This window comes from Salvelinus alpinus, chromosome 7, assembly GCF_045679555.1.
Source record: "Salvelinus alpinus chromosome 7, SLU_Salpinus.1, whole genome shotgun sequence".
NCBI classification, from domain to species: domain Eukaryota; kingdom Metazoa; phylum Chordata; class Actinopteri; order Salmoniformes; family Salmonidae; genus Salvelinus; species Salvelinus alpinus.
Window position 1 is genome coordinate 24,108,686 of NC_092092.1, and position 23,645 is coordinate 24,132,330.

Sequence of the window (23,645 nt, forward strand, 5' to 3'; positions counted from 1 at the left end):
AACACAATTGAAACAATCAAACACTTAATTGCATCTATCAGATACACAGTGTTGGGGAGTAGTGAAGTACATGTAGTTCAACTGGTAATTTAACTACATTTTGCAGTAGCTTGGTGGTAGTTGAACTCAATTCAAATCTAGGTAATGTTTTCAGTAGCTAACAACTGGAACTACACACTACTTTTTTTTGCAAAATAAAATATGGATGAATAAGACAATAATGTCATTTCATTTTCAACATCAGACCTGCCTAATTCTCACTTGAAACATAGTTTTTGTGTCTACTAGGCTAAATTACACATTCTGTTAACATCTGACTCCAGAGTGATATGTTCTTGCAATTTGGTAGTCTATGACATTTCAGATATAGATATATCACAAAGTAGTTTAGATGTAGTGAACTACTTTTCCAAACTAACTTTAGTTAAGTAAACTATATTTTATTAATTAAGGTTAGCTTTAGGTTAGTTGAACGTCTTCCAGTGTGAAGTAATTGTTAGCTTGGTAAAGTATATTTGCAGAGTAACTTCCGCAACACTGCAGATATACAGCAGGGAATATAGCCTTCTGTTTTGGCTAAGAGAAAACATATATCAAAGTGTTGATCAAAAAGATGGAGTGTTCTCCACACCTTGCCTCAAGTTGAACAAAAGTGGTTCATGCAAAGAACATCCACGGGTCGGGTAACCGTTTGAAGATGAAAAAGGGAAAAAAGCCCACCGGTGTTTGAATGTCCACGTTTTAACCAAAATGTGAACTTGTTTGACACCCTCCTCCCCCCTTGTGAAGGAGGGACTCCTTTCACTTGTACAAGTTATCTTCTGCGCCCAGGACCTCCCCAAAAGTTTGGCATATAAAAACCCAGTTCACTCATTTGTTTAGGCAGTAGGGAGGTTCTGTCAGGGTCTGGATTGGAGTAACAAAGTGCCGGACCCTACTTTTTATGGTTGGAGTCTGAGGAGTTAAAACAGGATTCCCCTTGCCTCAAAGAGTCTACATGTCTAATATTTAGACATGTTCAGCTTTGTGGATATTCGGTTAGCGCTGTTGCTAAGCGCAGCAGTGCTATTGGCAAGAGGTCAAGGAGAGGACGATAGTAAGTATCACTTTATATGAGATTATGGGACACAGGGACTCTCGCAAGAACAATGGATAGCGCGTAAAGGGACCTTTCTATTATGTTTGGGATGATGTAAATGTCGCTTACCTACCCTGTGGGACACCTGACGTTAAATTGTCAGCAAACATCATCAAAGGGGTTATATCATTGCTTTTGGAGCTCCGAAGCTCAATGCATTGAACAAGGATTGTATATTTTTTTGCTTCCATGGCTGCTGGTTCTCTGGCGTGCAGACACATGTTCAGTGAGCATGTTCAGTGAGCCCCTGCGCTCGCTTTTCACGCGCTATTTCATGTCCTCCGGCAAGGGAAATTCTAGCTGTTGCAAAAGCTTGGATGCGCAATGATGAGATTATGTTAAAATGGAATTGGAATAAAATACAAATCCATAAACCACTTGAAACAATTATATTACTTATGTTAAATACAAATAAGAAATAGGGAAATGTTTTTCAGAAAAAAAGCTCAGAATAAAATATTATTGGCATTGACGCCTATCACCCAAATCTAGGAATTATAGTATGTACAATGGCAACAACGAATTGTGCCTGGACTGGAACAAGCCCATGAAAGATTAGGCGATAGGAAAGCCCTATTCCCCATTAGCCTACTAGTATACATGGAAATGTGTAGCCTATTTAATACACTTCATGGCATCTGCAATAAGAACTTCCATTGCTTGATTTATAATAACTTTAAACCAGGGAGGCTAATTAAGTGAAAATAGTTGTACTATGACGTCTTCAGGAATTGTCTAGACATCAATTTATCAGATTGGGTGGGTATAGCTAGGGGGGTGTGGCTCGGTGGATTATAACGTCATTGTACAGGCTTGGAGCGCAGCTCTGTGGCAGATATTGGAAATGTTGGCCTCATCACCAGAATGACAACACAAGCCTGGGCCGACTGCCCAAATCACCACACGAACCCATGCCAGTGTGCCTTGCTTGGCTACATATAGGATATACAAGCCTGTCTGACATTGGCTATAGGCCTAGGCCTACTTCATATTATTTTGCTTGTAGTTCAAAGTTCAAACATAGGCCTGGGTAAATGTCATTACACATCATTTGGCCAATGCTGGTCTGCTGCAAAGGCAACGACCAGTGCAACACAATAGGACATTCAGATAATTGATGTCTATAGTTTGGAAAACAATGAAGAGAGAACCCTGTCTCTGTAGGCTACTTTCTCTTAAGAATTCTCTAAATCTATGAAATATCTTAAATATTCTCTAGTCGGGCCATGAGCCTGGGATGTTGGTAGGTATAGGCCTGGCTAATCTTATGCCAATGTCATTCATTGAGAGTGGTCTCCTAGGATCCTACATTATGACTACCTGTGGCAGGACTCGAGTTTCACAGCCATGACTGGTTTGCTATTTTCGAATTTTTCGTGCAGTATAATATAACAGTATGACATAAGACAGTATAATTGCAGCAATAGTTTGCTTTTGAAATGCTCACTTCTGATAGGTCTATTCAATTGTCATGTGACTTACCTTACGTTCCCAAAACTCTCCATCTTCGCAGGTGGATTCGGCAGCTGCTCGTTGGACGGCCAACAGTACAACGATAAGGATGTATGGAAACCAGAACCCTGCCAGATCTGCGTCTGCGACAGCGGAACCGTTATGTGCGACGAAGTGATTTGCGAGGACACAACCGACTGCGCCGACCCTATCATCCCCGACGGCGAATGCTGTCCTATCTGCCCCGATGACTCCGAGAGCGAGGGTAGCCTACCTTTGATGACCACTTACACCTGTGCCTTTTGGTAGCGTTCTGGCGCCCCCAGTGGCATCAGTAGGCTGCAACGTTTCCAGTTATAGACAGAGGGGGACAAAGGGAACCGGGCGGGCCTTACACAGCCTTACATGCTGGCCATTACTTAGAATGGACTGTATCCTCATTGAGGATAAGCAGCAAAAAAATCACATTGGATATTACTATTGCTTTTCTTTCCCCCACACCTTCTTTATGAATGGATTAACCCTGTTCAATGCTGGACATGTGCATATTCATTTTACACTCACATCTTCACTAGGCAAGTCAGTTAAGAACAAATTCTTATTTACATTGACAGCCTACCGGGTAACAGTGGGTTAACTGCCTTGTTCAGGGGCAGAACGACAGATTTTGCTCCAGGATTCGATCCAGCAACCTTTCAGTTACTGGCCCAACGCTCTTACCACTAGGCTACCTGCCGCCCCAAGGCAGGTATATAGGCCTAATCAGCATTAGGCCTGTAATGCCTTCACACCCTGCTATATGGGATCCAGCCATACATTAATTGTCAACACAGTATTATTGTACATTGAGAATCATTGTTTTACAGGATACGGTTTTTACTACCAAGTTCATGTGTGATATGAGTTTAAAAGGGTTAATAATAATATGATCTCTTCCTCTTAATTGATTTCATAGATCCCCAGGGACCAGCAGGGCCTGAGACAGAGGTATTTATGCACCATTTACAACTAGTATTGATTGTGTTAATTATGTTATTATGTCATGTTTTATATGTGTTATAACACATGTATTATTGTGTTATTATGTCAGTGAAAAATTATATGATCAATGTATTAACATTATTGAATAATGTTAATCATAAATAAGCCCATATGTTCATTATGGTTCATATTTGTTCAAACTGTGATACCTTTCAACTGTGCTGTAGGCCTACCATTTAACCCTCCACCAAAGGTTCAATGCCTTATTTTATGCTAGGCCTACTCTACATGTGTAATGACTCTAGTAGTTCATAGCTCAGTAGGCCTACACCACTCTCATTGAAGTGCAGTGCAGTGAAACAAGCACTGCAGCACACCTGATTCTCTTCCTCTTGTTGTACATCCACAGGGACCACAGGGAGGTGATGGCCCCAAGGGTGATGATGTAAGTTTTAAACTGTTTATTTTCAGTACAGTTTTTCCATGAAAGACATAGGGGGAAAAATCACGGTGCATTAGTGTCACTGATTCTTTTGACGAAGCATGGCTTTGTGGAAGTGGTGCTTAAGGTTGAGGTTGAGATTTGAATTGTAAAAGATTGTAAACACAGGTGGGTATTTCGGAAGGGGAGGAGCTGGGGTTTAGGCAAAGGCTTTGACTTATCGGCTGTTTCTGTTCAGTACAGATTTAAGTACCTCAGCACAGAAAAGCTATTTTGCAGTATAGTTAATACTATGTCATTTTAACTACTTAACTTCAACCAATCTTTCAAAGTAATGATTGACATTAGTTTCTAGAGACTGGTATGTATTTTTCAAGGATTTGACCTATTGACCTATCAACCTTTGGTGGAACTTTGACCTTTGCATCACAGGTCAAGTGCTCCTGTGGGTGGTAAAATCCATATGTAGCTTTCTAGCACATGGAGCCCCAGATTCAATAATTTGAGTTTTTTTTTGTGGGGAAAACAGCAGAGCCAGAACTGCTATTCATGGCATGCTTATCCATCTCTCTGTCTTTGTTACTAAGAACATGTGTATCTCTCTGTCTGTCCATCTCTCCAGGGTCCTGAGGGAGTTCCAGGTAACGATGGCGTGGATGGCCAGCCTGGCCTGCCCGGCCCCCCAGGCCCCCCTGGACCTCCTGGCCTTGGCGGCGGAGTAAGTTACCGCCATGACAAAATAATATCCAAACGCTATTTCCTGTGGATATTTACCAGTCACTACCAGTCTAGTACCAGAGTTATCCGTATCCATGGTTTTTGGTATGCCTGAGAGGAAATATTAATAGATATCTAAGTTAGAGAGTAGTGAGTGTATCTCCCTGCTCCTTTCAGCACCAGCGGTGTGTGGACAGCTCCCTAGTCTCTAAATCTGGTTTGTGGAGGAGAGGAGTTAGACTAGAGACAGAATACAGAGGCACACAATAAACTGTTATGATTGTTGAGACAGTTGGTAGTAGAGGGAGACTATTCCTCCTTCTTGATGGTGATGATAGTAGTGACTAGCCACATTGTATGATGTATCAAGCTGTTATTTCCCCCTCTGACTAAGGTTGCATCCCAAATGGAACCCTATTCCCTATATAATGCACTACATTTGACCAGGGTCAATAGGGCGTTGGTCAAAAGTAGTGCACAATATAGGGAATAGTGTGCCATCTGGGACTCAGCCTATGACTGAGTTACAGACAATTTTATAAACAGTTGTAACCAGTTATGAACAGTTGTAACCAGCCGTTTTGTCACCTCTATGCTGTATGCTTAAGAAACATCCAAAACGGGGGAAAAAAGGAAAACAATTGATTATTTATTTCCTTTCCCACAGAGCTTCTCTCCTCAGATGCACCATGGTTATGACCAGAAATCCGGCGGTGGCCAGGCCCAAATGGGACCGATGGTATGAAGGTCCTCATCTTGTCTTCCTCTGTGCCGTTTTAGTGATCAAAGTGGAGCCACATTTCCAGGCTAAATTGAGCTAAGAGGTCTGGTCTCAGGCAGTATCAAGCACCATTGTGAACTGTATGCAACGCATACTAGATGACAACATTTCTGTTGCCTGGATTCAGAAATGCACAACCATTATGTATGTGGTCTATACCAAGCCTCTACAAAAGCAGTCTTCAGAGCAGTGTTTAAGCTATATAGTTTAAGCTACCAATTACTTCACAATGGAAGAAGTTACGCTACACTATAGATACCCTTATAAAAGATTTAGTTCTATAGTTACTTTGAAAAAGTAGTTCACTACATCCAAACTACTTTGTGAAAAAATATAATATCTAAATCTGAAATGTCATAGACTACAAATTGCAAGAACATATCACTCTGGAGTCAGATGTTAATAGAATGTGTAATTTAGCCTAGTAGACACAAAAAAGGTTGTTTCAAGTGAGAATTAGACAGGTCTGAACACTACCAAGATTTGAGTTGAATTCAACAACCACCAAGCGACTACAAATGTAGTTTAATTACTAGTTGAACTATATGCAAAACCGTTCGGGTGCTACAGACAGAAGTTGACACATCAGCTGTACCGAAGTGCCGTGAAGCTTGTGGGTGTCGTGGAGATAAACAACCAACATGTACGTTTTCGTGAGAGTCTCACCTTTCGATTTCTTTATTATACAGAATAGATTTCCGCGGGGGCGCACACATCAACTCTAGCTGCATGGTATTGCTGTTTTGAAGATCATGGATCCTGTCATGGTTAGGTGATGATTTGCCTATGCAGTGTAGTTTACACTACACTGTACATTGTACAGTACAGTACAACGCTTTCAGGTTTGCAGTAGACCTCTGGTAGTGATTGCTCACAATGATCAGCTATGTATTTTATGCTTTAGATTACAATACCTCACATATTCACTTTATCTCAATCAAGGGAGGTAAAGTACTGCTACCAATGGTGTCATTTATTAATTGACTAATTGGTTGTTGTGTTTTCCATCAGGGCCCTATGGGGCCTCGTGGTCTCGCTGGCCCACCAGGCAACACTGTAAGTATCCTTTCATTATTTATTTTCATTTTCATTTTCAACAACAACAACCTCACTCATCTCATGTTTTATAAGACACATAATGAAACATTTATTTGAATCTCTTTTTATTATACCAGGTGTGATATATAGGCGTGAAAATCATTCCAGTTCTAACATTTGTTGTACATACATTTATACAGTTTACAGTGTAGTATATTTATATTTGTCTTAAGTAATATATATCTTATAGCAATACTTATTATAGGGCCGGTTTCCCAGACAGATTAACCTTGATCCTGAACTAAAACTATATTTCAATGGAGATTCTTCATTGAGCATGTTTTTTAGGCCAGGAAAACCGGGCTGTATTTCTTATAACAATAGTGTATATAACCCGTGTCACATGGTCGGATCTGTGTTCCTGTCCTCCACCAGGGTCCCCCCGGTCACCATGGTCCCCCTGGCGAGCCCGGTGAGCCTGGTGGTTCTGTGAGTATACAAAAATGAGAACTTCCTGTTGATTTAAAAATCATCCGACACACATTCTGAAAGCACCACTTCCTGACCATGACCAACAGTTGTAGTAGCAACCCCCCCATACCCCCAAAAAAGCCCCCCCCACAAACACACACACACACACAGTTCATCCAATTGTGTTTACTTTATATTTCACTGAGCCATGACATTTCTGATGTACAGCAGCCATAGTAACTATACTCATGCGCTAGCAACCTTTGCGAACCAACATCGACACACAAAATCATTCATTTTGAAAGGACACACACACACATCCACTAATCTTTGTTTGTTCCTTGTAGGGTCCCATGGGTGAACGTGGTACAATGGGCCCCCATGGCAAGAACGGAGATAATGTACGTTATATGTTTTGCATGATCTCAATTTTCATTCTATTTCATTCCATTTGTCAGATCTGTAGCTCGAAAACCATGTTCATTTGTTAACACAGTCAACACAGAACTCAACATAGACTTGTCTAGTTTTCCCCCTTTGCAACTTACACCACAATATTTTCCCCCAATGTATATTGTATTGACATGTTATCATTACAAACATTTTAATAATATATATAATATAATCATAGTAATTGTATCATCCATTTTTTATACAGTTTTTTATGCCACATTATTATCACTGTTTGTATTAGCGGCAGAATTATGCACAGTGAGAGGACCTCTTTGTCTGTGTCTCTCCATTAACCTCTGTCTCCATCCCTCCTCTCTACTCTACAGGGTGAGCCTGGCAGGTCTGGTCGCCCCGGTGAGCGTGGCTCCGCTGGCCCTCAGGTGAGCAGCCCTCTAACCCAATAGGTCAAGGGTCAGATGCTCCTGTCAAAACAGACTTGGTTCATATCAGTAAAGGACCTACAGGGCAGCTTTCCTTTGACCAATGTGTGTTTGATGAGAACCATTCTAATAGACTACCGTAAAAGTAAATAACCACTAATACTAAGACATTTCCGTTTCAACACTGAAAAGGCAACACTATTTTCTTTATGTCTCTTATGAAGACGAGTCCACAACATTTCTTCTTCTCCTATCCTACAGGGTGGTCGTGGAACCCCCGGAACTCCTGGCCTCCCCGGCATCAAGGGACACAGAGTGAGTAATATAAGGAGGAGGAGGGACATGAGGATTCTCCAGGGTGAAGTTTACCCTATGTACAGATCTAGGATCAGCTTTCCCTCCCCAAATCCTTTCCCTAACCATTAGTAGGGGAAATTAATAACTGACCCAAGAACAGCTACTAGGGGCAACTTCACTCTACTCCCATGATGATATGATGGCCATGACACTACAACTTTCCTACATTACACTCCTAATCATACAGAATAACACCTGACCTAACAAATGCTCTTTGATTTCCTCCTCAGGGATTCAACGGTATGGATGGTGCCAAGGGAGACGGTGGACCAGCTGGCCCTAAGGTTAGAAGTCTATCTAATGATATCTATCACCATGTGAGTCTATCATTACCTGTTGTGGAGAACTCATCTGTTCCCCGTTGTTTTCTTCCTATTTTTCTCTCTATCCCTCTGACCACAGGGAGAGGGTGGTTCCCCTGGATCCAGTGGCAACTCCGGTGCTATGGTGAGTATCCCGTTCATATGACAAATACACTTTGATTTAATTTAAGTAAAGCTCTTGTCTCAATAAACACATCAGAGCCCATTATCTCTCAGGAACTTAAAGATATCAACCTGCTTTCCAGGAGAAGCAAAGACGAAATAATGTCCGTTTTTTAAACAAAACATTATGGCCCAGTGAAAGTAGCCAGCCGCTGACATTGTTTAGTCATTACTGTACTATCTAGCGTTACTGAACTCCCTCTGCTTCACCCCTCCCGTCTCCCCAGGGTGCACGTGGTCTTCCTGGTGAGAGAGGCCGCCCTGGACCCGCTGGCTCTTCTGTAAGTACCACACTGCATTGCCTTCACTTCATTTGATTGATAGATTGATTGATCACAACATGAATCGCAGAAAAACCTTAGACACTATCTCCAATGACACAGAAAAGTCTGAGACTTGATGTCATGTTGATGTATTGCTGCAATAGCCCTAAATATAAACTCCTGTCTTTAATGTGCAGTATGCTTACACTTGTTCACCTGGCCAATATGCTTTCATAAATTGTTCTTCTCAGAACCAGAAAGAAATAGAATTGATAATAATTTCCCCCACTTCTTCCTCTAGGGTGCTCGTGGTAACGATGGTAACTCTGGTTCTGCTGGATCCAATGTAAGTATCTGTATTACTGGTGACTAACCTGTCAACCTGTCAAAGCAATTCAGAGTACACCATTCAGTGTCATGTGTTGGTCCTGACTATGTGAATTTAACAAGTGTTTATTTGATCTTTCCAGGGACCCACTGGCCCATCTGGTGCCCCTGGATTCCCCGGAGGTGCTGGAGCTAAAGTATGTCATACCCCCCACCCCAACCCGCTAACCCTAATCCTCTTGTTGCGTCCCAAATCTCCCAAAATGTGCCCTTGTACAATCCTCACCATGCATTTTGAAAGCACTGGATAGAGGCAGTTTCACCCATATTTCTTACACCAGCCTTTTCCTCTCAAATCCATGATTTAAAGTGGTAGAGAATTGGAACCCAGATTGAGAACCTGATCTGATATAGGCAGTGGCCACCAGATGGCATATGTACACCTCGTGGTACACCTCCCTCCTGTCCCCTTACTGTAGACTACAGTACAGAGAGGAAACAATGAGAGGAGTGAGAAGATGAAGTCGTACCGATTATGAATGACATAAAAACAACAAATTATTAATGATCTTCCTACATTTCTGTGCACACACCCACACATACACACACACACAACCCCCCCCCCTCGTCATCTCCGTCTCCGTCCCCCTACACACACACAACGGTAACGTCAGTCACAAAGACTAAATATCCAGTATCCATACGCCCTCCTAATTCCCTCTCTGCTGCCCCCCTTAGGGAGAGACTGGTCCTCAAGGAGGACGTGGCTCAGACGGACCCCAAGGATCTCGTGGAGAGCCCGGTAACCCCGGACCCGCTGGTGCTGCTGGACCCTCTGTGAGTACTGTTGTGCATGCATATGCTTGCCCTGATATGCTTATATGATTATTTGTCCTGGTTGCTAATGCTTATATGTCCTTATCTTACATACTGTATATCCTTATCCTTATATATATATATATGTATGTATGTGTGTATATTCTTATGGTTGCCCTCATAGTGTCTAACCTCTGACCCCTGAAGTTTACTGTAATATAATTTCCCCCCCCTCTTCCCCTCTCTCTTCCTTTCTTTTCCTCTCTTCTCCTCTAACCAAACAGGGTGCCCCTGGAGGTGATGGCCAAGCAGGAGGCAAGGGTTCCACTGTAAGTATGAGCCATGTGGATACATCAAACTGATTGTTCAGATGATCTATGATAGATTATGTTCAAATTAATACTGGTAATACTTCATATAGAAATTATAATATATGCCATTTAGCAGACGCTTTTATGCACAACGACTAACAGTATATTATGTCCATACTGGTACTGGCACACTAACGTTTGTCTCCTCTTGTCTGTCCCAAAGGGTGCTGCTGGTATCTCTGGTGCTCCTGGTTTCCCAGGAACTCGTGGCCCCGCTGGACCCCCTGGATCTGGTGGTGGACCCGGCCCCAAGGGTAACCATGTGAGTACCACTGTTACGATCACTATTTAGTAAATTGGTCAAATAGCATTTAATGTATACGCTCGCTGTACTGCATTATTTTGTGATGTGCTTGTGCTATTTTGAACAAGCAGTCATGGCGAGTATTGTTTTGTAAATTGGTACAACACAAAATTCAATAGAACACAGTAATTTAATGCATCTCTATGGGGTAAAAAGCAATTAAACTTTTGTAGCACTTCACTCCATTTTGTGATGTGTAATATTGACCAGGAAGTAGTGGTGTGTTACCTGATGTGATTTGTTTGTTTGTTTTCCCTTACAGGGTGAGCACGGAGCCCAAGGCACCAAGGGAGAGCCCGGTGTAAAGGGAGAGCCTGTAAGTTTTCAATGAACTCTATGATATATCACCTATGGAAACACAATCTTTCACACTGCAAGCAGCTTACCATGTCTCAAAACATTTAGAGTCTGTATCCGGGACACAGATTAAGCAAACCCAGTTCTGGACCAACAAGCATCTTCACTGGAAAATCCCAATGAATGTAGCTTTTTGTTCAGGACTATGATCAATCTGTGTCTGGGCCATAGGTGTCTAACCCAGGTGTATAACCTGTTTCTTCTGAAGGTGTTGTTAGACTGGTGAGTTTACTGTACTGTGGGTCTGGTCTCATGTCTGACCCCTCTGTCCTTTCTACCTCTTTCTCCAACCAGGGTTCCGCTGGTCCCGGCGGACCCCCTGGACCCTCTGGTGAGGAGGGAAAGAGAGGTGCCCGTGGCGAGCCCGGTGGAGCTGGTGGTGTTGGACCCCCTGGAGAGCGTGTACGTTCCCCACCTCTGACTCCTCAGCCCCCTTCTCCCATGTCAGATAACCCTTCCCTGAAGTGCCTCTACTCATAACAAATGTGTCTCTACACAGACAGATTCATTTTAAAGTGTTTGTGTTTTGTTTTCTCCATATGATTACAGTAAATATGTTTATTTATTTTAGAATATGAAAAACCATCAACCAACCATCAGAGCCTCAGGCACCAGTCTATACCACTTAGAGCCTCAGCCACCAGTCTATACCACTTAGAGCCTCAGCCACCAGTCTATACCACTTAGAGCCTCAGCCACCAGTCTATACTACTTAGAGCCTCAGGCACCAGTCTATACTACTTAGAGCCTCAGCCACCAGTCTATACCACTTAGAGCCTCAGCCACCAGTCTATACCACTTAGAGCCTCGGCCACCAGTCTATACTACTTAGAGCCTCAGCCACCAGTCTATAACACTTAGAGCCTCAGCCACCAGTCTATACTACTTAGAGCCTCAGCCACCAGTCTATACCACTTAGAGCCTCCGCCACCAGTCTATACCACTTAGAGCCTCAGCCACCAGTCTATACTACTTAGGGGCACAACCATCTGCATACTGTAGAATACGTTGAATTCCCAGGGGTCACTGTTTGTCAGTCAAGCCCTGGCTTTGTGACATGGTGTGCTGTGGTCCCATATGTAATGTTGCTCCTGTTTCTTCCAACAGGGTATGGCTGGTATGCGTGGTTTCCCCGGCTCTGATGGAGCTGCCGGTGGCAAGGTAAGTCAATAGTCAGATATAATAATAATAATGATATAATCCTATAATAATATGTGTACAGTGTGTATACGACCAATTGACTTTGATTTGATTTTAATAGTTAATAAACTGTCAACTATAAAGCCATAGTCTAAGAAACATGACACCTGGTGTGTAGAGTTAAGCGCCATGTTTGGTCATACATGAAATGAAGGAGCACTGTAATCATCGTAGCAGAACATTGTATTGAACCTAGAAACACATTTTATTCAGCACATGATCCTTAAATATGCTGTCTGTATGTGTCCTTATGGTTACCCTCATATAGCACTATTTCATCTCTGGCCCTGGAGCTTACTCTAATGCTTACCTATCAAAACTTGGCGCAGACATCACCAATTGACCTTCCTATGTGATAGGGTGGCCCTGGTGAGCGTGGAGCCAATGGACCAATGGGAGCCCAAGGTGCCTCTGGTGAGGCTGGACGTCCTGGCGAGCCTGGCATGCCCGGATCCAAGGTGAGTGGTACCTGTCCACATCTCTCTCTATTTCTCATTTAAATTTTAAAAAACGACAATCAATTCACCATGTGACCTTTAACTTTACTGTAAGAGCATGCACAGTTTAGTACATGATATATCATTCACATAGATGTTGTGCACACTTGTAGTCTTTGAGTATTGTAACCTGTATTCTCAGGTGGAATGTCATCTAATGTGTTTTCTTCTCTCCCTGCCTGCTGTAGGGTATGACTGGTAGCCCTGGCAGCCCCGGACCCGATGGGAAAGTTGGCTCTGCTGTAAGTACTACTGACCTATTCACTGCAAACTCAATGCATACTTAATTACTATATTATTACTATGATATATAATATACTATATTGGCAAGAGGACATTATCGAGAGGATTTAACACGTTTTATCCTCCACGTCCCTTAGTCATGATGCAACGATAGTAGATAATGTGGTAGTCATTTCATTTGTTCAATCTGGAAGGCACCAAACCCTTTCATAACCTGTGTGATCCTTCTCTTCTCCTGATGTACTGTAGGGTATTACTGGAAACGACGGTCGCTCCGGACCCCCAGGCTCCTCAGGAGCCAGAGGTCAACCTGGAGTCATGGGATTCCCCGGACCCAAAGGACCTGCTGTGAGTAAACAAACAAGCTAACAAACATACAAACAAATTAATATTAATTTCCCTCCTAAATAGTTGTTAATAACTAATTATTTTCACCATACTATTTCATATACTGAACAAATCTAAATGAATGTTAGGAGTCGTGTGTTCAGTGTGTTTTCTGACACACTGTATCAAATATAAATGTATAGTACATGTTGTCTGTCTCTTCCGTATAGGGTGACAATGGCAAGCCCGGTGAGAGAGGTGAAGCTGGAGCCGTTGGTGGTCTTGTAAGTAAAGCTATACTTATAGCTGAAACAGATAGGATCAATCATTCATACTGTATCATTTATGCGATATGGGCCCAATTTTGGACTGAAGTCCATGTTAAGTCAACTTATATCAAGTCAGAATAGGGCCCTTTGTCTATAGGGCATTTGCGTGTTTTCTTGGGTTTGTAATAGACGCCATCTTGTTTCTGTGTAGGGTGCTCCTGGTAAAGATGGTGACTCTGGTGCTCCTGGACCCCAAGGGCCTGCTGTAAGTATTCACAAATATCTTTCTTAGAATTAATGGTACATTTAGCCACACACATCTCCAGTACATTGTCTCCTTCAATATTGGATTGTCTCTTAACACATTGAGACACCTTTGTATGAATTCATTCATGAGCCACCCAGACACCATACTTAAACTGCGCGCTGATATAGTTCCCCCCTTGTGTTCCAGGGTTCTCAAGGAGAGAAAGGAGAGGGCGGCCCCGCCGGGCCTAATGGATTCCAAGTAGGTTACCAATCACAAACCTAACCTCCACAATCATTACTTGTATCCATATTCACATTTTCAACCAATAATGTTACATGTGGACCTGAAATCTCAACCACACCTCTCATATCTTCCTTATAGGGTCTGCCTGGAACTCAGGGAGCTACTGGTGAGCCTGGCAAGGCTGGTGAGCAGGTAAGTAATACCCTCCATCACAGAGATCCTATAGGTTCTTGATGTAATTCCATGACATTGAATTGATGGAAAAAGTATACCTTATATACTGCTGCAAAGCAAGTTTTTTACCCAAATACAGTTGTTGAGGTCTAATCAGCCGCTATCTAGCAATAAATGTCATTATGTGCCAAATGTTGCTATAAAAAGGGCTATAAATACATTTGATTGATTGATTGATTGGTTGATTGACTGATGCCCTCCCCTCTGTCGCTCCACAGGGTGGGCCCGGTGAGGTTGGAGGTCCCGGCCCCAGTGGATCCAGAGTAAGTACAGTACCTTACTGCAGCTCTGGATAGGATCTGGACCCCCAGAAGCTGCCATCTGTCTAAGCTGCCTTCTTCAGTAGCTGTTCCATTACTAAACATGATGCTCCCCTCTACTCCTCCTCTTCTCCCCCCGTCTTCTCCTCTCCTCCCATCTACTCCTCCTCTTCTCCCCCCGTCTTCTCCTCTCCTCCCATCTACTCCTCCTCTTCTCCCCCCGTCTTCTCCTCTCCTCCCATCTTCTCCTCCTCTTCTCCCCCCGTCTTCTCCTCTCCTCCCATCTTCTCCTCCTCTTCTCCTCCCGTCTTCTCCTCTCCTCCCCTCTTTTCCACCTCTTCTCCCCCGTCTTCTCCTCCCCTCTCCTCCACATCCTCAGGGTGACAGAGGTTTCCCAGGCGAGCGTGGTGGCATCGGATCTGCTGGCCCCGCTGGACCCCGTGGAGCCAATGGTTCTCCTGGTAACGATGGTGCTAGGGTAAGAGAACACTGGAGAGCACATATACAGATGACGTCATTGATTAAATAAATAACTCGGTCCTTATGTTGATCCAAGGACTGAGAATTACATTAGGCCCCATACAACCATATCATTAGTCGTTTTCTTATTTATTTTTGCACCGCAACAAATCTTTTTCTGGATGTAACATTTTTGTTGATATATTATTTGGCCATAATGTGAAAGGAGTTTTAATGTATATGTCTCTGTCTACCATATTTGTTCAGGGTGAGAGTGGTGCTGCTGGTACCCCTGGCGGTATGGGAGCTCCAGGTCTGCAGGGAATGCCCGGAGAGCGCGGCTCAGGTGGCAACTCCGGTGCCAAGGGAGAACGAGGTGATGGTGGCCCCAAGGGAGCCGACGGTGGCCCTGGAAAAGACGGCATGCGTGGTATGACTGGACCCATCGGACCCCCTGGACCCACTGGTGCTCATGGAGAGAAGGTAAGAGCAAAATGCTGTTTGGATGAAACGGTTTGATTACTCAGTAAACAGTGCAATATCATTTGTTGAAAAACTATTGTGTAGCTACAGCCTTCATGTATAACATTCTTTTTTAAAGTATTAAGTATTCAATTGAGACAAATATGAGATAGTTTTATTCTCATCTGATCGCCACTCTCCCTCTCTTTCTGTCTCTGTTTAGGGTGAGGGTGGTCTCGGTGGCCCCCCTGGCCCCACTGGAGGTCGCGGTTCCCCTGTGAGTATCTTCCAATGACATACTACATCTTCACCTGCTTATGACGGTGGTGTAGTACGCCGAATGATGGCCCGCCATTTCTCTTTATCACACTGTATACGCTTTTCATTCCCAACCTCTGACCCTGTGTGTTTTCTACCCATAATCCTCTAGGGTGAGCGTGGTGAGCATGGTGCCCCTGGACCTGCTGGATTCGCTGGACCCCCTGTGAGTAGCATCATCACCCTATCTGGTCCAGTCCAGAACACTCTGAAGCTGGTCACAGTTCTGTTTCCAGTGGAATCCCATAACCCAGTAATGACCAGTCCTGACCAGTCCTTTCCACTTCTCTCTTCCCACTTCAGGGTGCTGATGGTCAGCCTGGCAACAAGGGAGAGAACGGTAACAACGGCCCCAAGGGTGAGGCTGGTGCTCCCGGGCCCGGTGGACCTGTTGGTGGTCCCGGACCTCAGGTATGGCTGTCTGAGGCTGTCCAATCAGCTTTAACTCCTGACCCCCCAGACCCTCCCCCTCAACTAGAACATTTTATAATGTGTCCAACTGATGCATACTTATCATTTGTATACATTCAAATGTCCAAGATAGATAGAAAAATAAATTTTTCATGTTGCTGTTTGTTCCTGAATCAACCAATTCAGGAACAGTTTGCAAATATACAGGACAAGTTACTTTTAGCTAATGTATTGTACAACATATAACGTGTACAACATATATATCCTGAAACGTACTGTAATACAGTGACCGATTGAAATAGTTTCTCACCATTAGGAGAAGGTGCTGAGGACTGAATAGGTGATGTGACTGTTAGTTTGTCCTGTGTTTCTTTTTATTTTATTTCATTTCACCTTTATTTAACCAGGTGAGCTAGTTGAGAACAAGTTCTCATTTACAACTGCGACCTGGCCAAGATAAAGCAAAGCAGTTCGACACATACAACAACACTGTCCTAAATAATATAGTAATGTTCAGTGCATATATTTATTATACTATGTCCTATTAATTGTTCTTATGGCCTAATTCCCTGCTGTTTGTGTCCTCAGGGTCCCTCTGGTAATTCTGGTACTAAAGGAACTCGTGGTGCACCTGGACCCCCTGTAAGAACCTCAAACTTATCCTCAAATCATTCATAGCAACACTTTTAATTGCTTTAAACTGAACAAAAATGTATACAAAACAAAGAGTTGTAAAGTCTGTGTTTTTTTTGTGAAAGCTAATCTGTTATCTCGTGTGTGTGTGTGTGTGTGTGTGTGTGTGTGTGTGTGTGTGTGTGTGTGTGTGTGTGTGTGTGTGTGTGTGTGTGTGTGTGTGTGTGTGTGTGTGTGTGTGTGTGTGTGTGTGTGTGTGTGTGTGTGTGTGTGTGTGTGTGTTTGTGCGTGTCCGTAGGGTGCTTCCGGTATGCCTGGTCCTGGTGGAAGAGTTGGTCCTCCTGGTGGAAGTGTAAGTTCACCTAACCAAGGTCCTCCATCTTCTCAACAACCTATCAAACAGTCCCATTCATGCACACTGAAACATATCAAGTTTGGCTTTTTGAGTTAAACATCTTTAACTCACATACTTTTATATTTAATTTTTTTTTGCTCTGAACAAACTCGCCTCATCTCCTAAATGTTTTCAGGGAGCCCCCGGATCCGCAGGCCCCCCCGGCCCCGCCGGTAAAGAGGGACAGAGGGGTGGACGTGGTGAAACTGGTAATGCTGGTCGCCCCGGTGAGGCTGGAGCTGCCGGACCCCCAGGTCCCTCAGGACCCTCTGGAGCTAAGGGTAACGATGGTACAATGGTAAGTAAAGTAAAGTAAACATATATAAACAACAACAGCAGCAATAAACAAAGTAGTAAACAGAACAACACATCAAATACTAAAGGGATGAAGGGAGATTGGGCAAAAACAACAATTATTATATATTTTTATTTCCCAGCTATTTTCAAGCATTACAAAACAAAATTAAAACGATGTAATGTACCAGATGGAATGTTTAAAAAACAACAACTATAAAACAGAAAAAAATATAAATCAAAATCTGTAATGCTACTTTATTTGTAACATATGTATGTAGTCAAGTTTAAACCATGTTGATGGTTAATAAAGACTTCTTCTGGTTCTCCCTGCTGCAGTGAATAATCTGTCATCTTTTTCTCCAGGGAGCCCCAGGAACCCCTGGACCCGGAGGTATTGCTGGACAGCGTGGTATTGTGGGGGGCCCCGGAGGAAGGGGACCCAGCGGTACTGCAGGAACACCAGGAACAGCTGTGAGTGTTCCCATCAACAACACCCCCCCCAAAACACTGACCATATTACTCTTAACCTCTATCAAAAGTATTAACTCACAAAAAAAGCACTTTTGTCTTAGCTTTGTCTCTACTCCTAAAGCCTTCACACTTGACACTTAACCCTTGACTTGTCCCTTGTCCTCTCTCAGGGAGAGCCCGGTAAGCAGGGACCTGGCGGCCCAGTCGGTGAGCGTGGCTCCCCTGGCCCCATGGGACCCCCTGGCCTGTCTGGTGCGCCCGGTGAAGCTGGTCGTGAGGGTTCCACTGGTCACGATGGTGTTTCCGGCCGCGATGGACCCCCCGGCTCCAAGGTAAGCTTCCACTATCAAACCACCTGCTACACGGAACTTCTGTTATAAACAACATTGCTGCTGGATAATAAATATAAACAGACTACTTGTCTTATAATGTATACACTTACTGTATTTTTAAGTAGAGCTTTTCAAGACGCTCAAAGAGCTTTACAATGTAAGGGAGGAAACTCACCTCATCCACCAACACTTGTCCCCATCACTGGTGACATTACCCTGATGGCTCTTTGTCTGTGTGTGTGTGTGTTCATTGCAGGGTGACCGTGGTGAGAATGGTAATGCTGGTTCCCCTGGTGCTCCCGGACCTCCCGGTGCCCCCGGTCCCTCTGGTGCTTCTGGCAAGTCCGGTAGCCGTGGAGAGTCTGTAAGTACCTCTTCTCGTCAATTTAGGGGTTGACTATAGTAACTTTCAGGCCTTAGGAAAAAAAAATTGTCTCGCAATGTTACCCTGACATACCCTGGGATACATACCCTGTGATACATCAATGTGCTGTATATGAGCAGATTAGTGAATCACCATTCATTCAGGTATTATTTATAATTTTTATTATATGCAGTTATTCTTTACACACTTATCATTATCCTTGATTCTCTCTCTTTATCTCTCTCTCACTCTCACTCTCCCTCTCTCTCTCTCTCAGGGTCCTGCTGGTCCCGCTGGCCCTAACGGTCCTGCTGGTGGTCGTGGTGGTCTTGTAAGTTTTCTGTCAGCATTTTGGCATCCATACACCTTAACCTAATGCATTGTAAGGCTGTCCGATATTTATTGGCAGTGTTGAATACCTGTTTGACCCCTTGGCCTATCTCTACAGGGACCTGCTGGTGCTCGTGGAGACAAGGGAGAGGCTGGAGAGGGTGGAGAGAGAGGCCACAAGGGACACAGAGGTTTAAACGGCATGCCCGGTCTTCCTGGACCCTCTGTGAGTATACCAGGCTTATTATATTATACAACTCCTGACTAATCTAATGCATCATATGTTAAGTAAGGTGCTACTCTTTATGCTTATGTTCTGCCATTTTAAAGGTAGTTTTTATTTGATTTGAGGCATTACGGAAGCATGCACATTGTTTCTGGGTTGAAGATCTGTTGTTCTCTATGCTTTACCATGGCTGATCTAATGTGTGATTGATGTATCTGGTTCTAGGGTTCCTCTGGCGAGTCTGGGCCTGCTGGACTTAACGGACCTTCTGGACCCCGAGTGAGTGTGACACACACTTCTAGCCCACCAATAGAACATGAATCAAGGCTGATAATATAATATACATATGTCATGTTGTGATCTTTACCATAACAACACGATTACACACATCAGATTATGCAGGGATTTCCTATCTATTCCTTCATTAAAGTGATGTTGCCGGTGGAATGGAAGGAATAGGACCTCTGATGAAAGCTGAAATGTCAAGTTGTTAATAGTTGTTTAAATAAATAATGGTGAGCGAGTGTTGTGCCTTTTCCTTTTCAAGGGATATGACTTCTAAAGGAGTTGTTGTTTTGTCTCTGTCCTACAGGGACCCCACGGTTCTTCTGGCTCCACCGGCAAAGATGGCATGAACGGTCTGCCTGGACCCATCGGACCCCCCGGACCCCGTGGTCGCAACGGAGAGATGGGAGCAGCTGTAAGTCTCACACTAACCTCTTCCTTTCCTCCACAAGCACACACAGCACATAACACACAGCACACACAACACACAGCACACAGCACACATAGCACACACAGCACACAGCACATAGCACACAGCACACACAACACACAACACACAGCACACAGCACACAGCACACAGCACACAGCACACAGCACACAGCACATAGCACACACAGCACACAGCACACAGCACATAGCACACACAGCACACAGCACACAGCACACAGCACACAGCACACAGCACACAGCACACACAGCACACAGCACACAGCACATAGCACACACAGCACACAGCACACACAGCACACAGCACATAGCACACACAGCACACAGCCTTTGAGGCCAGATTTGACCCCTTTCTATCCTCTTCTTTCCTTCTCAGGGTGCTCCTGGTTCTCCTGGTCTGCCCGGACCTCCAGGTCCTGCTGGCGGCGGCTTCCATGTCGCACCGATCTACAACCAGGAGAAGGGACCTGACCCCATGCGAGGAGGAGGAGGATACCACTACCGCGCTGACGAGCCTGACATGATGAACGACCGTGACATGGAGGTGGACACCACCCTGAAGAGCCTCAGCCAGAAGGTGGAGAACATCCGCAGCCCCGAGGGATCCCAGAAGAACCCCGCCCGCATGTGCCGTGACATCAGGATGTGCCACCCCGAGTGGAAGAGCGGTAAGTTCCAGGCTCAGTCCAGCCCACCTCCAGACCAACACTGGTCACGGACTAGGCATGCTGTGATCAGTGATAGATTGGTTGGTTGGTTGGTTGGTTGGTTGGTTGGTTGGTTGGTTGGTTGAATTTATAAGATACTCAAAACACAGCCAAAAACATCAAAGAGCTAGCAGCCTACTTTATTTTACTTTCATTTTCACCTTAAGCACCTTGATGGCTTATCTTCTGTTCTTTCTTTAACCCACAGGCCAGTACTGGGTGGACCCCAACCAGGGCTCTCCTCTGGATGCTGTCCAGGTCTACTGCAACATGGAAACCGGACAGACCTGTGTCTATCCATCCCAAGATACCGTCCCCATGAAGAACTGGTACACCAGCAAGAACATCAGGGAGAAGAAGCACGTCTGGTTCTCAGAGTCTATGGACAATGGCTTCCAGGTATGGACCATTCAGCGTAACCAGCTGACAAGAACTCCAATCAGAGCTCGGGTAGAAATGACTCGTCTTACACTCAAACCTGGATTGCTAGGGACATGGGACTTGACTTGGACTTGAGGTTTAGTGTCCTGCCTTCACTACAACACTACCTTCATGATACTAACCCCCTCCTCCTCTCTCCTTCTCCAGTTCCAGTATGGTAGCGAGGGATCCAACCCAGAAGACGTCAACATCCAGCTGACCTTCATGCGCCTGATGTCCAACGAAGCGTCCCAGAACGTCACGTACCACTGCAAGAACAGCATTGCCTACATGGACGAGGCCACAGGCAACCTGAAGAAGGCCCTGCTGCTCCAGGGAGCCAACGAGATCGAGATCAGAGCTGAGGGCAACAGCCGCTTCACATACAGCGTCAGCGAGGACGGCTGCACGGTGAGACGCCTACTACTACTGTCTACTTTTACTGTCCTCCACTCTCTTCTATTATCTTTCAACTCCCTTCTGCGCTCTTCCACTCGCTGCTATTCTCTTCTCTCTTTACTCTCATATTTAACTGTCTTCTACTGTCTTCTACTTTCCTCTTCTCTCTTCTACTCTGTTGTCTTTATATCTCGTCTCTCTTTTTTGTTTTGTTCATCTGCTATCACATGAGGTGGTGGTGCATTGGCTTCATTTTAAGATAAGACGGTGTGAAATGCATATTAAGGAGCTCAAGATAGATGAAGTGACTAAATAAAAGAGAGGTTATATAGAGGTTAGTGTGTTATCATCCCTTTTACCAAGACTGGTTTTTGATTCTGACCCATGCTCTCTCCTCTATCTCTCTCTCCATTCCACAGTCACATACTGGCACATGGGGCAAGACAGTCATCGACTACAAGACATCAAAAACATCTCGCCTGCCCATCATTGACATCGCTCCTATGGACGTTGGTGCACCTGATCAGGAGTTTGGCGTCGAAGTTGGCCCCGTCTGCTTCGTATAAAAAAAAAGAAATGTGGACATGAAATTGTTTTTTTTCCTAGCCGTCATCTCTAATTCTATTTTCTATGCATTACCTACAAACTCATTTGGCTGCCAAACAGTTCCACGAGTTTGAAACTACTCTGCTGAAGACGTCGTTGCGTGTTTTTGATTCTGAATAATTTGTTTGAGGGGACTGCTACTTCAACCGAAACCTACAACAAGCAAGGACACTTAAAAAAGAATATTTTGTTTCCACTGGACACAAGAAAATTATTTTAAGTTGTAAAGTGTAAAATCTCCCCTGGAGAAACACAATGAGATACAGGTGACTTTTTTACCACTGCGGAAGGACAATGAAACCAACAAATGCTATGTACCATTTTCTGGTATTAAATACATCTTAAAAACTGAGTGTCTTCTTGTTCTAAATTCATGACAAAAAAACATCTGAAAGTTCACCTTCACTTTAAATACCCTAATGGCTACCTCAGAGAAGAAGTCCATGTTACCCAAAATGTTTCATGAACCCTAGGGCAGATTTTACGCTACAGGAGTATTATTAGAAAGAAAACAACTGTCAAAGGTGCTATAATATCAACTCATGAGGTCCAGTTATTGGTATTTGATAGAGAATTCCTTTCCTGTCATAATTAGCTAACAACCATCGGATCTTTGGTGCTAACAAATCAACACAATGTCTTCCTTGTTGTCAATGTAGTTCAATTGTTTTCTTTGTCAAGTGTTGGTTAATTAACAGTTCCGGAATATGATTTACTGTGGATATAATTCATGCTATGGTGTCTGGTGCAGATTTAAGCAAGTGGTTTTGTTTTTAGTTATATTTCATTTCCCCTGCCCCCACCTGATGTTTAAGTGTCAACCCTTTATGTGTGCCTTACCCTTCCGATTGTCCCTATCACTGCACCACTCAACCCCCCCATCCTTTCGTTTGTGTTTTGTTTGTTGAAAAAATAGAGTTTCTAAAAAAAGAAAAGAGTTAAAAAAATCTGAGAAGCAGACACACTTCCATGGTTTTGAAAAAAGAGAATCTGTACTGATGTTGTACATGTATAATAAATCAAGATGTTTTTAATTATTTGGATACTGAATAAAGCATGTGAAGTTGTCTACTCAATGTTTGACATGTCCCCTTGGTTTCCTCCATTCATTTCACATCATACCTAAATCAAACAAGCAACCGACAATCCAGTGACAGTGGCTGATTGATTATACAAATGTAATATTTTATATAGTTTATTTTTGGCTGTTGGTAAAATAATCTCGCAAATAACTTAAGGTGTAACTTCCCTTAAAATCCTGAAATGTGATATTCTAGGCATATAGTCAAAAAACATCATTCCAAAAAAGCCCATGTTGACCCCTTTCTTGGGAAACATAATATTAAGGAATTAACTGTAGCCCTAGTTGTCACAACTGACTTGATGGGCTATCCATTCCTCCTCATCGAACCCTGAGTGTGACTTGC

At 43.7% G+C, this 23,645-nt stretch overlaps 1 protein-coding gene across 1 annotated transcript; it reads left to right on the forward strand.

Moving 5' to 3' along the window:
- Positions 1-873: 873 nt before the first annotated feature.
- col1a1b (collagen, type I, alpha 1b) lies at positions 874-23,294 on the forward strand. Its single transcript, XM_071409530.1, has 49 exons — positions 874-1,096; positions 2,652-2,855; positions 3,546-3,577; positions 3,981-4,016; positions 4,636-4,731; positions 5,398-5,469; positions 6,523-6,567; positions 6,985-7,038; positions 7,368-7,421; positions 7,800-7,853; positions 8,115-8,168; positions 8,441-8,494; positions 8,613-8,657; positions 8,923-8,976; positions 9,260-9,304; positions 9,429-9,482; positions 10,024-10,122; positions 10,386-10,430; positions 10,636-10,734; positions 11,039-11,092; positions 11,428-11,535; positions 12,241-12,294; positions 12,693-12,791; positions 13,019-13,072; positions 13,323-13,421; positions 13,631-13,684; positions 13,881-13,934; positions 14,124-14,177; positions 14,301-14,354; positions 14,615-14,659; positions 15,036-15,134; positions 15,383-15,598; positions 15,801-15,854; positions 16,008-16,061; positions 16,199-16,306; positions 16,895-16,948; positions 17,238-17,291; positions 17,470-17,631; positions 17,994-18,101; positions 18,272-18,433; positions 18,690-18,797; positions 19,075-19,128; positions 19,246-19,353; positions 19,579-19,632; positions 19,946-20,053; positions 20,463-20,754; positions 21,002-21,192; positions 21,382-21,624; positions 22,032-23,294. The coding sequence occupies exons 1-49, from the start codon at positions 1,015-1,017 to the stop codon at positions 22,176-22,178; spliced, it is 4,383 nt and encodes a 1,460-aa protein (XP_071265631.1). The 5' UTR covers positions 874-1,014; the 3' UTR covers positions 22,179-23,294.
- The last annotated feature ends 351 nt before the right edge of the window (positions 23,295-23,645 follow it).

What these genes read in the sequence shown, in the direction of transcription:
- col1a1b (XM_071409530.1), top strand. Translation starts at nt 1,015, where the DNA reads ATGTTCAGCTTTGTGGATATTCGGTTAGCGCTGTTGCTAAGCGCAGCA. An exon ending in CCGGAGGTGCTGGAGCTAAA is followed by an intron (nt 9,483 to 10,023) that starts GTATGTCATACC and finishes TGCCCCCCTTAG; the next exon opens with GGAGAGACTGGTCCTCAAGG. An exon ending in CCGGCCCCAGTGGATCCAGA is followed by an intron (nt 14,660 to 15,035) that starts GTAAGTACAGTA and finishes CCACATCCTCAG; the next exon opens with GGTGACAGAGGTTTCCCAGG.